Consider the following 15,577-nt stretch of genomic DNA (forward strand, 5'->3'; position numbering starts at 1 on the left):
ACGATCAGACATCAGTCATGGAAACACCCGTTCTCTATTCCTCAATAACAAAGGTACCTAATTCAAGTAGGCTGCTTGAGTGTGTGTGTGTATATATGTATGGAGAAACTTGGTTAATTAATTCTCAGTTGAAAGTATAATCGGTGATATCTTCGATTTAAAAGTAGACACAGCTGCAATAATACGCACTTCATCGTTTTTTGTTTGTTATACTTGTAGTTTTGTGATACATTGACCAGAAAACATTTATTTTACAATCAACTTGCCACATTTCTGCAACAGTCCTCTTTTTTTTTTTTTTTTTTTTTTTTTTTTTGCATTTAATCAGACCAGACACCAGGGACTACAGAAAAAAGCAGCGCAAAAACTCTATAGGAAGGACAGAAATGACGAGTGATATAGTGTTTTTATTTTTTTTATTTATTTTTTATTTTTAAATATAAATGAAATGATACTCGATCACTCACTATCACTATCATTACTTTTATGGGCCAGCCAGGGATGATCGCCACTTGCAAAGGCAATAAGATGAATTTACTTTCTTTCTTTACTATTATTTTTTTTTATTATTAACTATCTAACTTTTTATAATTTTAGTTGAAAAATAGTCAAATTTTGCAAAATAGAGGCAAAATAACCCAAAAATTAAAAAAAAAAAACCTCAAAACAACATTTGTAACACCATCACCATCGTTTTTCTCAACCCAAATTACAAACCAACTATCTCTTATCAGATTTTCCTCACCGGAGACAAACTATCTCCGATTGGAGTCTCGTCTCTCTCGCAGAGCACTCGCAACAGAGAATCGAGCGAGCGACAAAAAGGGATGCACCTAAATTTTGGAATCTTCGAGAAAACTCCAATCGCATCTCCAAATCATCCGACGACGGCATACGATCTGATGATCCGAGCCAGAAACAGTTCGGGAGTCTCGAACTTCTCGGCGGACTCGAGGCGGTCCAGCACGGTGAGGATTGCGTCGATGTCAGAGGTCTCGATCAGGGCATATGCGAAGAATTTGTAGGCCTTAGGGTTTTTGCGATGCGTCGTGAGGTTTTCGAGGGCTAGGGTTTGGTATTGACCGTTCGAAGGTCTGCGATTTTCGGCCATCGACGGTTTGATTGATAAGCTTTTGATCTTTCCGGTTAGATGAAGCTCCTGACATGCTTCTGGTCGTCGTCGTCAATTTCCATCATCATCTTCTTTTTTTTTTCTTCTTCTGGCTTATCAAATAGTGGATTAATTTTTTTTTAAAGCAGGATTAATTATTTTGACATTTTCTTCTTATTCTTCCTTTTTTTTTCTTCTGGTTTATCGAAGAGTGGATTAAATGTTTTGAAAGCATGATTTTTTTTTTGACATCTTCTTCTTCTTCTTCCTCTTTCTTTTTCTTCTTTTCTACTTTTGGTTTATCGAAGAGCTGATTAAATATTTTGAAGGAATGATTTTTTTTGTTTGTATCTTCTTTTACTTTTTTTTTTCTTCTAGTTTATCGAATAGTGGATTAATACAGAAAGTGTGTTGGATTAAAATTTTGGAAACTTAAATTAATTGTTTTGAAAATACTTAAAAGTATATTAGTATTTTTACATTATAAGTGGCTAAAATACACGAACTTATGAAACTAATTTGGTGATTTTGCTAAACACTAAGTTTGAAATGACTAGTTCATATTAGAAAAAAATCATTATTAATATTATTATTATTATTATTATTATTATTATTATTATTATTATTATTATTATTATTAGTTGAAATGGTCTCATCTTTATAAAGGATGTTAGATAAAATCTTGGAACAAATATAAAACTCGTCTAGAATCAAGATTCACTACAAGAACGTACTCTTTGCGCGACAAATGCTTTAAAGCTAATACAATTTTATGATATTAGCTTAAGTATAACGGAGACAGTTGACGGTCAAGAGACGCCACATGTCGCGGAATCGAATAACAAATGACTTAACACATTCGAAAATCTAGTAAGTGATGAGAAATTTTTGTTATAAAGAGAATTTTCGTTATAATACGCAAGCATATGTGTCGTCAAATAGTAAATATATATGCACAACACACACACACACACACACACACACACACACACACACACACACACACACACACATATATATATATATATATATCAATCCCACGAGAAACTTGCAAACTTGTTAAAGTAAACTAACTAAACATTTTATAAATTGTAAAAAATGATAAAATATAGATCTACTACTACAAATTGTGAATTTTACAGCACTTAAAAACTATTGTGAAATGATTTTACAACACTTCTGTACCGTTGTGTAATCCAGTGTTGTAGAAAGCTAGTTTCTACCAGCCGCTGTGTAATCTCGGAGATTTTACAACACTTAAATAACCGTTGTGTAGTGTTGGGAGAATTCATTTTAAAAAACTCGCCGCAGCGAGATATTCCACAACCGAGCATAAAAAATCTCACCGCAGCGAGATATTCCAAAACCGAGCATAAAAAATCTCATCACGGCCAGACAAAAGTCTTGTTGCGGCGAGATATTCCAGAACCGAGCAAGATTTTTGCTGCAAAATGTGTTTTCCCAATTCATAATAACTGAAAAATAAACTACAAATCCAAAAGCAATTGCTTCCAAAACATATCCAAAAACAAATATCTACATCCAAATCATTAACAAAGCATTCCAAGCATCTCAAAAATCTAACTAACCATCGCATTCAATAAATGTTTGTATTTAAGTTACTCATTCTTCTCTTATTTTCTATATAACCTCTAGTGTATATGATTTATTAGATATCAATTTTCCTACACCATTTTCAACAATAATATCACGCATATAAGCTAAAACAAAGTACCCGCATTCCGTGTTTTCGTATTGTTTAGGAGCATTGCAAGCTTTGATATAGGTTGATTGACCGTTACTTTGGGTGTCTTGGTGCTCATGCTTGGATCCACAAGAATCCTATAACACGCAAAACGTAAGAAAATAAACATTACAATGATAAAAAAAAATAGTTCAAAAAATAAAACTATACCTCTTTACCAATTGAGTTAAATCGGATGACATTTTTTTTTCTCAACGGGTCTAAAATTAGTGCTATCTTTCCAAAGGTTGAGGACAACGAGCGTCTGCGGATACCCTCGCCGCCTTAGCATCCACTTCGGATCCCAACCTCCCACTTCGGATCCCAACCTCAAAAGAATCATACCAGTGGAGATATAAAACAACCTTCCATAGCCATCACTGTTAACGCAATAATGACTATATGTCCCGTCCCAACTAGTCAATGACGTTGTAAACATGGTACGGCAATCTAAAATTGGTAAACTAGTTTTGATGTCGTAAAATATAAACGAGCAAAGAAATACAGCAGACGATCTCCGAGCTTTGCAACTTTTTCAAGTTGATAAGTTCGAGAACCTTGAGAGTAGAAGATCTTGAAAATGCGCAAGAGTCCATCATCGAGATCTTGTGTAAGCTTGAGATGATATTTCCACCAGCTTTTTTTTACCATCATGGTTCATGTGGCGATTCATCTACCAGAGGAAGCGTTGTATGGCGGCCTGGTGCATATGCTGTGGATGTACCCATTTGAGAGATACCTTGGGACGTTAAAACATTTTGTCAAAAATAGAGCTAGACCAGAAGGCTCTATTGCGAAAGCTTATATTGTAGAAGAAGCTCTAACATTCGTTGCAAGGTATCTTGAAGATAAAAAAAAGTGTCAATGAAGTTCAAGTGCGAGAGCTCTCTATTTTTCGATCCGAGATGTGTGTGCCTTATGGGATGATGAAGCCGATAGTATTAGACGATGAACAAAAAGAGAATGCGGAGTGGTACATCTATACCAACTGTCCTGAAGTGGATCCATATTTGACGTAAGTTATCGTTGAGAATGTGTTTCAATTCATTCTTGTATATATTGCTATTTGAGTAATGTTTTTAACAACAGTGAGCATTTGGATCTCTTGAGCGAATCTGGAGTTCGCGATATTGAAGCGGAGCATACAAAAAGGTTCAAAATTTGGTTTGAGAAGAAGGTAATAACACAATATCAATGCAATTTTTTGATAAACGCACAAGTGCTAATCAATGTTTTCTTTCGTAACCAGATTTTGATATGAAAGCTAGTGGCTCTGACGTGTCTGACGAGCTCTATTCGCTTTCTATCGGTTCCCTTCAAGTCGTCTATCAATATCCGAGCTGCTTTGTAAATGGCGTGAAGTTCACTCATCGTCGCGATAATCAACGAGTCACTCAAAATAGCGGTGTATGTGTTGTTCACATCTTACATGATGTCAGATGCAGGTGGAGCAGGTGGAGATGAGTCTCCGCTAGAGACACCGGGTTCCCAAGGTCCTAAGAAAACAAGGGGACCAACGATCGGCTCTACTTCGGCAAAAGCAGCGCATGGGGTCCCTGATGCGAAAGTTTTTAGGTGGGACCCAATCAACCAAACCTTCTACCAGGATGTAAGGAAAACAATAAAAAAAAAAGGTAGGAGTATTCAACAACCGTGTCGGCGCTTTGGTGAAAGTCCATATCCCGGTCACAGTTCGTGATTGGAACGAAGTGACGCCCCAGATGTTGGGCAATATTCTGAGCGCACTTCATTCCGAGTACACTTTCGTGTACAAGGATGATGAGACCGAGGAGCTGCTTCCGGCGGATCGCTTTCGTCATCAGATTGACCAGACTATCATTTACGATGCAAAGCGGATGAGGTGCAACCAAAAGTCTAGATTATTAGGGACTTTCTTAGGCAAATTTTGCGGGCAAATAAATGTCGCCAAGAAAGAAATCCCAAAAGGATATCAAAAAGACGATTGGGAGAAGGTGATAGAGGAGTTCGCAACTGACGATTGGAAGCTAATGTATAATTAAAAAAAATTATGTTATCTTGTACCAAATCGACTTATAACGCAATTTAATATTTGCAGAAAAAGTCTGATCGCAACATGGACAATTCAAAGAACAAGAAAACGATGTCCAGACAAGGGTCGATTTCTTTCTTGGGTCATCTACATTTGAACGTAAGTTTATTCTAATTTTGTAATATTTATTTTGCAATAAATACATTACTCATATTTTTATAAAAACTGCAGAGTAGGGAAGATGGGACTTTGGCCTCGGCGTTAGACACGTGGGAGAAAAAACATCAAGATGATCAAGGCAATTGGACGACAGATTGGGCGAAACAAGCATTTGTAAGTTACTTGTGTTAATTACTTAATAATCAATATTCGATAATCTTAATAATTTTTTTAACATATGTTTGAAGGCGCGAATTAGGACTCAAGTCGAGGACATTCAGCGACAAGCAGCGGAGTCAGGCCAAATGTATGACATAGACCAGGCAGAGCAGTACGCGATGGATATTGTTCTCGGGCAACGTCAAGATTGGTATGTCGGGATAGGTCCCTCGATCCCGAGATCCTCGTATCTCTTGGCTCAGGCTCAGGACGAGAGCTCGTCATCAGGTTCGTCATCGAGGCGCGTTCCAGATCCAGTGGTTAGCGAGCTACAAACAGCGTTGGCCGCACAACAGGTCGCAATGGAAGAGATGAGGCATGAGCAACGAGCTCAGACAGTTATTTGCCTACACACAGCAGCATCCGTCTCACATGTAAACATCCCCCGCGATGCTGCACCCTGGGACGACGCTGCCATCATCTTCAATGCCGAATGTTCAGACGCGACGCTGCCATCCGCTTCAATGCCGAATGCTCAGACGCCGCCACCAGCTTCAATGCCGAATGCTCAGACGCCAGATTCGGTAGAGTTTCAGCGGCATCGTGCGAGCGGCAACGCACTAGGACGCCAAGGTGCACGAGGAAGATCTGGCGGAAGAGGAGGTCGTGCATTGAAGAATTGGAACCCTTCGAGTGAAAAAAGGAAACAAAAGGAATATGTTGTAATTTTTTTAATTTATTGAACGTAAATTATCAAATTTTATGTTGTTAATATTAGAATTTCTATTAAATGATTTATATAATTATTATATGAATCAACATATATATAATTATTATTCTAATTAATATTATATAATTATTAGGGAAATTGATATAACTACCACCAAATCAATAATAATTTCCAATAATCCACCAAACAATAATTTTGGCCAAATATACCACTTGCCTCTATGTGTAAAACCCTAAATACCCTTAAATTTTTTTTTCTTTACATTTATCATCTAATTCCTTTTCTCTCTCTCTCTCTCCCTAACGTCTGATACTTCTCCAAACTCATCACTCAAGCTCACCCAAAATCAAAACCCTTTCTTCTTCTTTGAACCACGATCGAAATCCTTGCCCAAACATTTCAGTGAACGAAACCCTTTTTCTTCTCCACAATCTCTTCTCATTCTCCACGAATCTCTTCTCCTTGCCCGGATTCTACTTGGTTAGTTTCAGCGAATCTCTTTGCCAAAGTCTCTACTTGGTTAGTTTTAATGTTTTTTCTTATCATTTATTTCGTTTTGTGTATGCTTATTCTGGGTATGTTTAAATTTGGGGCAAAAATACGGTTTTCGTGATTCTGGGTAATTTTTGAAGTTGTTCTGCGAAGTTCGTAAGTTTCATCAGATGTCAACAGTTGACGTCAACAATTGACGTCAACAGTTGACATCAATTGTTGACATCTTATGTCAACAGTTAATGTCATCTGTTGACATATATTGTTGATGTATAATGTCAACAGTTGACGTCAACTGTTGACATTAATTGTTGACGTCAACTGTTGACATCTTATGTCAACAATTACTAATTTTGGATTTCTTCTTGATTTGTACGCAGTGATGGCGGAAATTTATTGAGGACGTCACTGTAATGGAGAGTTGGCTGAAGTTTGGATTTGTGAGACCCGACTTTTGTACACGTGAGCATCTGTAAAAATTTCCTCTCATTAATAAATAAAGGAAATTTTCTTCTCTCTTTATGTGAATGAATTATAAGAATTCACAATAAGAAAATGATGAGTTTCGATAATCCGAATATAAGGAAAAGGATTTTTGAAAGCACTTGAATGTTGGAATAAATTTAAGTGCTTGAGAACGAAGGAAATAATAGTTATCAAGCGACTATTGGAATGGCGCCATATGAAGCACTCTACGGAAGAAAGTGTCGATCCCCTGTCCACTGGGACGAAGTCGGAGAGAACAAGCTCGTAGGGCCAGAGATGCTAGAACAAACTACGGAAGCAATCAAGAAGATCCGAACGAGGATGAAGGCTTCTCAGAATCGTCAGAAGAGCTATGCAGATAAACGGAGACGACCTCTTGAGTTTCAGGTCGGAGACAAAGTGTTTCTGAAAGTTTCACCAATGCGCAGGGTAATGAGATTCGGCAAGAAGGGTAAGCTGAGCCCCAGGTATACAGGACCTTTTGAGATCCTGGAGCGCGTTGGAGTGGTAGCTTATCGTTTAGCTCTGCCACCATCAATGTCTCATCTGCATAATGTCTTCCATGTTTCCATGCTAAGGAAATATGTAGAGGACACTTCTCACATTCTTCCGGTCCATGAAGTCGAGGTTTCAGAAAATGTACAATATGAGGAGCCAGTAGTTGCAATTCTCGACAGGAAAGAGAAGGTTTTGAGGAACAAAGTAATCCCCTTGGTGAAAGTGCAATGGAAAAGGCACAATGTCGAAGAAGCGACATGGGAACTCGAAGAAGAAATGAAGAAAAAGTACCCATCGCTTTTCTAAGTTTCGAGGACGAAACTTCTTTAAGGGGTTAGGGGTTGTGAGACCCGACTTTTGTACACGTGAGCATCTGTAAAAATTTCCTCTCATTAATAAATAAAGGAAATTTTCTTCTCTCTTTATGTGAATGAATTATAAGAATTCACAATAAGGAAATGATGAGTTTCGATAATCCGAATATAAGGAAAAGGATTTTTGAAAGCACTTGAATGTTGGAATAAATTTAAGTGCTTGAGAATGAAGGAAATAATATTTGAGGGTGACGAAATTTTGGAATAGGGATATTCGAGTAAACCGGATATTATCTTCCGAATAGAAAATTACTCGGAATGTACCCGGAGATTTAAAAATCTCAAGAGTGAAAATAAATTCCGAAATCCCTTAAATATATTCAAGGTAACGAGAATTAATGAGGATTTTCTCGGTTATTTTTCGAAATTATTTTCAATTAATCAAGGACGAGATTGTGAAATTTTATTTTGAAAGGGCTTATGTGCAACAAAATGAAGGACGAGATTGAAAGAAAAGAGAAAAGAGGGGTTATTTTAAGAGAGACGTGTCACAAATCGGGTGGGCCACCTGTGCACGTGTGGCTTAGTGAGGAGTCGCCACGTGGTTTGTTTATTCCACTAATCCTCTTTCTTACACAGCCACCTCACGTTCTCTCTCTCTTCCCTTCTTTCTTTCTTTTCTTCTTCTTCCTCTGCTTCTCTTCTCCCGTGCGCTCACACACCTGCAAACGAAAAAAAAACAACAAAAACAATCAACGTGAAAAGCTTCAGCAAGTCATCATCACCCCCACACCATCTCTTTCTCTCTCTCACCTTCTCCTTCTTTTCCTGCGCGAGCGCCGAGCACCGGGCCGATTGCACGCGCGCCTCCGCCGATCGCGCGACCAGCCGCCGCCGCCATCTCTCTCTCTCTTCTCGAGCTTCGCCGGACCTGTGCGCATCTGAGCGAGTCTCGGCGAGCTCCGAGTCATCGCGCGACGCCGGACAGCCAAACCCACCTGTGCACGCTCCGACCGAGAAAAGAAGGCGCCGCAGTGAGTCGCTGTGACGCCGGACCGAGAGGAAAGACGTCGGGGAAGTGGGAGAGCTCACCAAGAACGCCTAATTTCACGATTTGAGGTAGAAATTTCCTCTCATTGGATTTGATTTCGTGATTAGGGTTCATGGTTTGGTAGATTTGGGGTTTTGGTTTTCGTGATGGATTTTTGAGAAAATCGATTGGATTTAAGTGTTCAATGAGCTCAATTGATGGTGTTTATGACTTTAATTGGAGGTTTGAGTTTGAAATGTGATTTTGGCCGTGTGTTGAAATTGGCCGTGAGCTTGGTTTGGTTGATTTTTGACTGTGTGGTTACAACCGTGTGACTTGTTTTGGCTGTGTGTTTGTTGTGGCCGTGGGCTTGGTTTTGGCTGTGTGTGTCGGTCTGACTATGTTGTCATGATTTCTGAGCCTCGGGTTGGTAATTGTGTGTGAACGTTTTCGTGGGTTAGCGTTTAGTTACTCGGATTCGGGTCACGTTTACTTGAATTGATTCGGGTTTGAGATGTCGGGTTTTGGATTTTGGTATTGATAAGAATTGGAATTAAGAATGTTGACTCGTTATCGGATTTCCCGACTTGATTACAGATTCAGACGGACGAGCGGGAACCGACAGAGTCGAAGGCAACGAAGCCGGAATTTGGAATTTTCAAGAAAAGAGTTATCGTAGTTAAAGCTCGATAAACTCGTGAGTTTTTTTTAAATCGCTTAGTGCGTTTAAATACTCTTGGATTTGATTATGTGATGTATTTCCTGTATTTAAATAAATAATTTATGATTATTTATTTAACAACGTTTAAGAATTTGATTTGATTCGCTTTGGAATTCTCGGTTACTTTTTATTCGGATCAATTTATTTGAGACTCATAAGCATGTTATTGGATTTTATTTCGTATTATTCTCGATACGAAAATACTCGAGTCTTGAATAAGTTTGACTTCCGAAAAACCGGAGAATAATGAATTAAATTCTCGAATTCCGAACCGACTCGAATTTAATCCCGACAACGACCATTATCTTTTCAAGTAGTTCGCTAACTAACGAAGTTTCAACTTCGGATTCTAGTTCTCTCGACGCTCCAGGACGTGCTAAAGGTCTCGGGAAGCGTGTAAAGCAAAGTGTCCTCCGGAATTCATCGAGTTCTCCGACGAACTATTCCGGGTAAGTGGGATTTAAGTTTGAGGCGCCAAAAGGGGAATGGTGCCTAGTAGAATAATTGTTTATGTTTATTCGTTTAATCCTAAAACAAAGAGAAACCCTCAGTTAGACAAGATGACCGAATAAGGCTTCGGCCACTAACTAATAAGATAATAAAATGATAGGGTTAAACGGTTAGCGGGTTAAGAACCTTGAAGCCTTTAAAGTTATGTTGAGCTTCTGTTATAGGTTTTACCCCTTCGTCCTGATGAGAGGACAACAGGAGGAGGAAAGACGGTGTCCTTCGGATTCAATCCCGAGAAGAACTATTCTAGGAGAAGGTCCAGCCTCACAGCTGTCGACAACTCCTTCTAAAATACTTAAAGAGCCATACAGTGAAATTAATAATGTTAATGACGGGCTTTATCCCGATAAGATCTCCTCCTGTAATAAGATAGACAGGTAGGCTGTAGACAGCTCCTGTAAAACATAACGAACTCTTGTCGGCAATGTAGCGAGTGGCATTCCCGAAGGCCCTTTAATGGGAAGTCGATGGGTGGCTTCAGGTAAGTCGATGGGTGGCTTACCTGTCCTGAAGGAAATATGAACCATGGATCGACCAGGGATTGGTGAGGGTTTGATTCCCTCTACCAAACGCGCGCTAAGGCCCTCCCACATGTGCTAGTGGATCCCAGACGTTAAAACTTCGGCCTTCTGAGGGCTAGGCTCAAGTTCTCAGAATGGTTTACTCATCTCTCATGAACGGCTGCGGACTGAAGTGTTGATTGGCCAGTCCACTGATGTAAGGCGTCGGTATGAGCGAGATGGATGAGTTTCTAGGAAGACGGTTGTTAGCCGGATTCCTATATGATTATGTGTTTGATTGTTTTAGAACAGGGTTCTAATACTGAATATGTCTATGTTGATTGAATGATATTTTTGTTATCCTGATTGTATGATGGAACTTCTTTATTCTTCTGAATCTATCACCTGCTGTCATCTGCATTTTATCATCTGCAACCATGCATCTCATGTAGTGCTAGGTTAGATATCCTGCTTACTGAGTCGGTGTGACTCACCCCTTAAATCCCTCTCCTTGTAGATAAAGGAAAAGCTCAGGCGAAGCAGGAGTGCTAGTCAAGGTAGATCTCATGACGACCCGTGGCATAGGAAATGTCTTTTTGGGAAATGGGTATCAGGTTTTTGAAAACCGAGCTTATATGCTCGTGAAAGTTTTATATAGCTTATGGATAGCAAGCTAGGGTAGTCCGCATTTTTGTAACCCTTTTAAAAGCGAAAAATTTTACCAGTTTTTAGCGGACTAGCTCTAGAAACCTTTGTTATTCCTTATATGTAAATTAAATTTATTTCCGCTGTTGTTCAATAAACGTTTTGTAAATGACGTTTGAAAATGTTTTATATTCATTTCGTTTGAAAATATAAATGGTTATGAAAATGTTACGAGAAAGGTCGCGATCCGAGGGCGACGGGTGTCCTGCGGGTCGTGACAGGATTGTTGAAGAAGAAAGATTAGGAAACAATGTAAACAATAGATAGCAATGTGTTTCACGTACTACTCTTATCTTAATCTTTTGATATGCTTTTGATAGCAATGTTGTTCACGTACTACTCGTATCTTAATCTTTTGGTATGCTTTTGATAGCATGTTTAATGAATATCAACAATATATCAATTATCAATCTGTAGTTTTTTTTTAATGGTTTTGACGTCAATTGTTGACGTCAATGTCAATAGTTGACATCAATGTCAATAGTTGACGTCAATTGTTGACATCTGTGATTTATGAGCTCTCTGTTTATTGACATTGATGTCAACAATTGATGTCAACTATTGACATTGATATCAACCGTTGACGTCAATTGTTGATATCAATGTCAATAGTTGACATCAATTGTTGACATCACTGTCAATAGTTGACATCAATTGTTGACATTGATGTTGTTGACATTGATGTCAATTGTTGACATTAATATCAACAGTTGACGTCAATTGTTGACATTGATGTCAACAGTTGACGTCAATTGTTGACATCAACGTCAACAGTTGAGGTCAACAAGTAGTCTGTACAAAAGAGATTCTATTTAACAAAAGTAGTTTAAACAAAAAACATAATGAATTAAACAAATAGATTCTTAAACAAAAGTAGTATGAACAAAGCATCAATGTCAACAACATCAATGTCAATAATTGACGTCAACTGTTGATATCAATGTCAATTGTTGACATCAATGTCAATAAACAGAGAGCTCATAAATCACAGATGTCAACAATTGACGTCAACTGTTGACATTGATGTCAACAATTGACGTCAACTGTTGACATTGACGTCAACAATTGACGTCAACAATTGACGTCAACTGTTGACATTGACGTCAACAATTGACGTCAAAACCATTAAAAAAAACTACATATTGATAATTGATATATTGTTGATATTCATTAAACATGCTATCAAAAGCATACCAAAAGATTAAGATACGGGTAGTACGTGAACAACATTGCTATCAAAAGCATACCAAAAGATTAAGATAAGAGTAGTACGTGAAACACATTGCTATCTATTGTTTACATTGTTTCCTAATCTTTCTTCTTCAACAATCCAAACTTCAGCCAACTCTCCATTACAGTGACGTCCTCAATAAATTTCCGCCATCACTGCGTACAAATCAAGAAGAAATCCAAAGTTAGTAATTGTTGACATAAGATGTCAACAGTTGACGTCAACAATTAATGTCAACAGTTGACGTCAACTGTTGACAATATACATCAACAATATATGTCAACAGATGACATCAACTGTTGACTTAAGATGTCAACAATTGATGTCAACTGTGGACGTCAATTGTTGACGTCAACTGTTGACATCTGATGAAACTTACGAACTTCGCAGAACAACTTCAAAAATTACCCAGAATCACGAAAACCGTATTTTTGCCCCAAATTTAAACATACCCAGAATAAACATACACAAAACGACATAAATGATAAGAAAAAACATTAAAACTAACAAAGTAGAGACTTTGGCAAAGAGATTCGCTGAAACTAACCAAGTAGAATCCGGGCAAGGAGAAGAGATTCGTGGAGAATGAGAAGAGATTCGTGGAGAAGAAAAAGGGTTTCGTTCGCTGAAATGTTTGGGCAAGGATTTCGATCGTGGTTCAAAGAAGAAGAAAGGGTTTTGATTTTGGGTGAGCTTGAGTGATGAGTTTGGAGAAGTGTCAGACGTTAGGGAGAGAGAGAGAAGGAATTAGATGCTAAATGTAAAGAATAATTTTTTTAAGGGTATTTAGGGTTTTACACATAGAGGTAAGTGGTATATTTGGCCAAAATTATTGTTTGGTGGATTATTGGAAATTATTATTGATTTGGTGGTAGTTATAGCAATTTCCCTAATTATTATGAATAAAATTATTTAATTAATTTAACAAAAAAATATTGATTCTAATAGAATATTTTTATATGTTGATTCTTAGAATCAGCATTTTTTTTAAAAAAAAGCTAAAGGCGGGATATATAGTATCAGATGCGACTAGTCGCATCTGAAACCTTCGCGCGAAAAGTATCAGATGCGAGTAGTCGCATCTGATTCATTCGCGCCAAAGGTTTCAGATGCGACTAGTCGCATCTGATTGTATTGTATCCCGCCAAAATATTAGGCGGGAATGAGTATCAGATGCGACTACTCGCATCTGATACTTTTCGCGCGAAGGTTTCAGATGCGACTAGTCGCATCTGATACTATATATCCCGCCTTAATATATTATTTTGGAGTAAATTTAGGTACGACTTTTGGTGCGAGAAGTCGCACCTAAAAGCATCAGGTGCGGACTTTCAGATGCGACAAAGTCGCATCTAAAGTCGCACCGGAAAGTGTCATCAGGTGCGACTTTTGCACTTTCGGGTGCGAAAAAAGTCGCACTTGATGTTATATTTTTTACTAGTGATTGGGAGGGAGGGATTTTGGTGGGATCCACGGAAAGTTAATCCCTCCCAATCCCTTCTACTATTTTCCACCCTCCCTACCAAACAAGCCAAAGAGATTTGTTTCCACTTTCCAAGCCCTCCTATTTAATCCATCCCTCCTCTTTTCCCTCCTACCAGGCAAGGCCATAGAGCTTCAGAGACTGCAGAGCATATATAGCTTCAATTATGAGCATTATGGAGAGCAACCTAGCAATGTCGAGATCTGTTCACTGACCGACAAACCTGAAGGGATTTGAATCCTTTAAAACTCAGAAATCACGAACCAAACACACAAACAATAGACCCGATTTGTTGACGAGGTTCAGCTCGAAATCCTAGTCCCCGCGAACTCCTCAATGAAGGTAGTTCGAATGTATAACCAAGATCAATGTTGTTCTTCCTTACTTCTCTCAGCCGCCCTTACAACAAACTTCAGTCCGGCGAAAATTACACAACGAATAAGAAAAAATCACTCCTGTTTCCCTGAGAAAGTTTTCCCTTCCTCACAGATGATTCTCTCTAGCACACAGTGTTTCCCAATCCTCACACTCTACTATCTGAAATCTAAACCGTATTGACAAGACTTCCTAACTAACTCAGACCCTCTCTAATTTATACACGGAAATATCAGAGTGAATCCAAGCCGTCAATTTCTATAAAACCCATAGAATATTGACACGTCAGCGAGCTAAGCAAATAACCAATAAGAAACGAAAAGAATAAAAGAAAAAACAAAAACTTTGACTTGAAGCTGACGCCTCAAAAATCCTAAAAATGCCACTCAAGTTATAGAATCTATATCCTGTTTCCTCTTGGTCCCGAGGGGTCGGAAAGAAAGTTTGAACAAACTTCTCTTAACGGCGTTTTCAAACGACGAACGGGGTGACCAAAAACATTGCAGGTTGGAACAGGAAAATGGCTGCAGCAGCAGAACAATGATCAACACTCATAAGCCTCCACATTACTTGTGCAGTAAGTTATGTTTTACATGGAGGACAAGTTACTCAGCTTTTTTCACCAATTCCTTATTTTTTCAACAAATTTCCTCTTCCTTCGATGAGGCAGGTCAAGTGCAGTGTTGGCCGACCAGAACTCCTCTTGTTCTCCTATTTTTACTTGTAGAAAAACATTTACGAAGCTGCAATTGAAGTGGAAATTAATAAGCATTACAAATTTCAATCAGTATGTAATTTAATTTAACAGTGCAACATGAGGAAAAAAAAAATTCATTTTTTGCAGTGGTTCGTCTTCTTAGTTGGGGCGGCCTGATTTGGCTGTAACGTCAACAGGAAGACAAATAAGGAGATTACTCTTTAAGCCTTAAACTACTTTCTTTATTCAACTGTAATTGTAATTCTTTATTCATGGATCTCATTCAGAAAGTTGTTTCCAATGTCACCCCGAAAGAGTCGTATAAAAATAAAAGACACGCTTAGCTCTCATGACTACCTTTCTTTGTCACCATAGTTAACATCAGAAACACTTGTCAGAAAACTAACATTGAAAGACACGAGTTCAAACCAATGACAAACTTTTCGAGCAAAACTGAATCTATAAATAATAAGCCAAGGAATGGGAAGCAAGAATCTTGATACATGATATTTATACTAATTAGTTATAAGCATATTAAGATTATCAGTGAAAATTGCAATACAAAGAACTTCAAAACAACAATATGATTGGCAACAAGACAAACAGACACGAATCACAAGT

The 15,577-nt window shown here is 38.2% G+C and overlaps 1 protein-coding gene and 1 long non-coding RNA gene across 2 annotated transcripts; both read left to right on the forward strand.

Annotated features, from left to right (window-relative positions):
- The first annotated feature begins 7,078 nt into the window (after positions 1-7,078).
- Positions 7,079-7,696, forward strand: LOC149389526 (uncharacterized). The gene has a single exon (XM_089622650.1). The coding sequence runs from the start codon at positions 7,079-7,081 to the stop codon at positions 7,694-7,696; it is 618 nt and encodes a 205-aa protein (XP_089478776.1).
- Positions 7,697-9,142: 1,446 nt separating this feature from the next.
- Positions 9,143-11,034, forward strand: LOC149389527 (uncharacterized). Its single transcript, XR_016300899.1, has 3 exons — positions 9,143-9,431; positions 9,809-9,904; positions 10,983-11,034. It is a non-coding gene; the product is annotated as an uncharacterized LOC149389527 (long non-coding RNA).
- The last annotated feature ends 4,543 nt before the right edge of the window (positions 11,035-15,577 follow it).

The sequence above is a fragment of the Urtica dioica genome, chromosome 8 (genome assembly GCF_054948205.1).
Source record: "Urtica dioica subsp. dioica isolate 48M chromosome 8, U.dioica_male_clone48M_v1_H2, whole genome shotgun sequence".
Classification (NCBI taxonomy): domain Eukaryota; kingdom Viridiplantae; phylum Streptophyta; class Magnoliopsida; order Rosales; family Urticaceae; genus Urtica; species Urtica dioica.

Excerpts from the sequence above, each read along its gene's own strand:
- LOC149389526 (XM_089622650.1), top strand. The coding sequence starts at position 7,079 with ATGGCGCCATATGAAGCACTCTACGGAAGAAAGTGTCGATCCCCTGTC.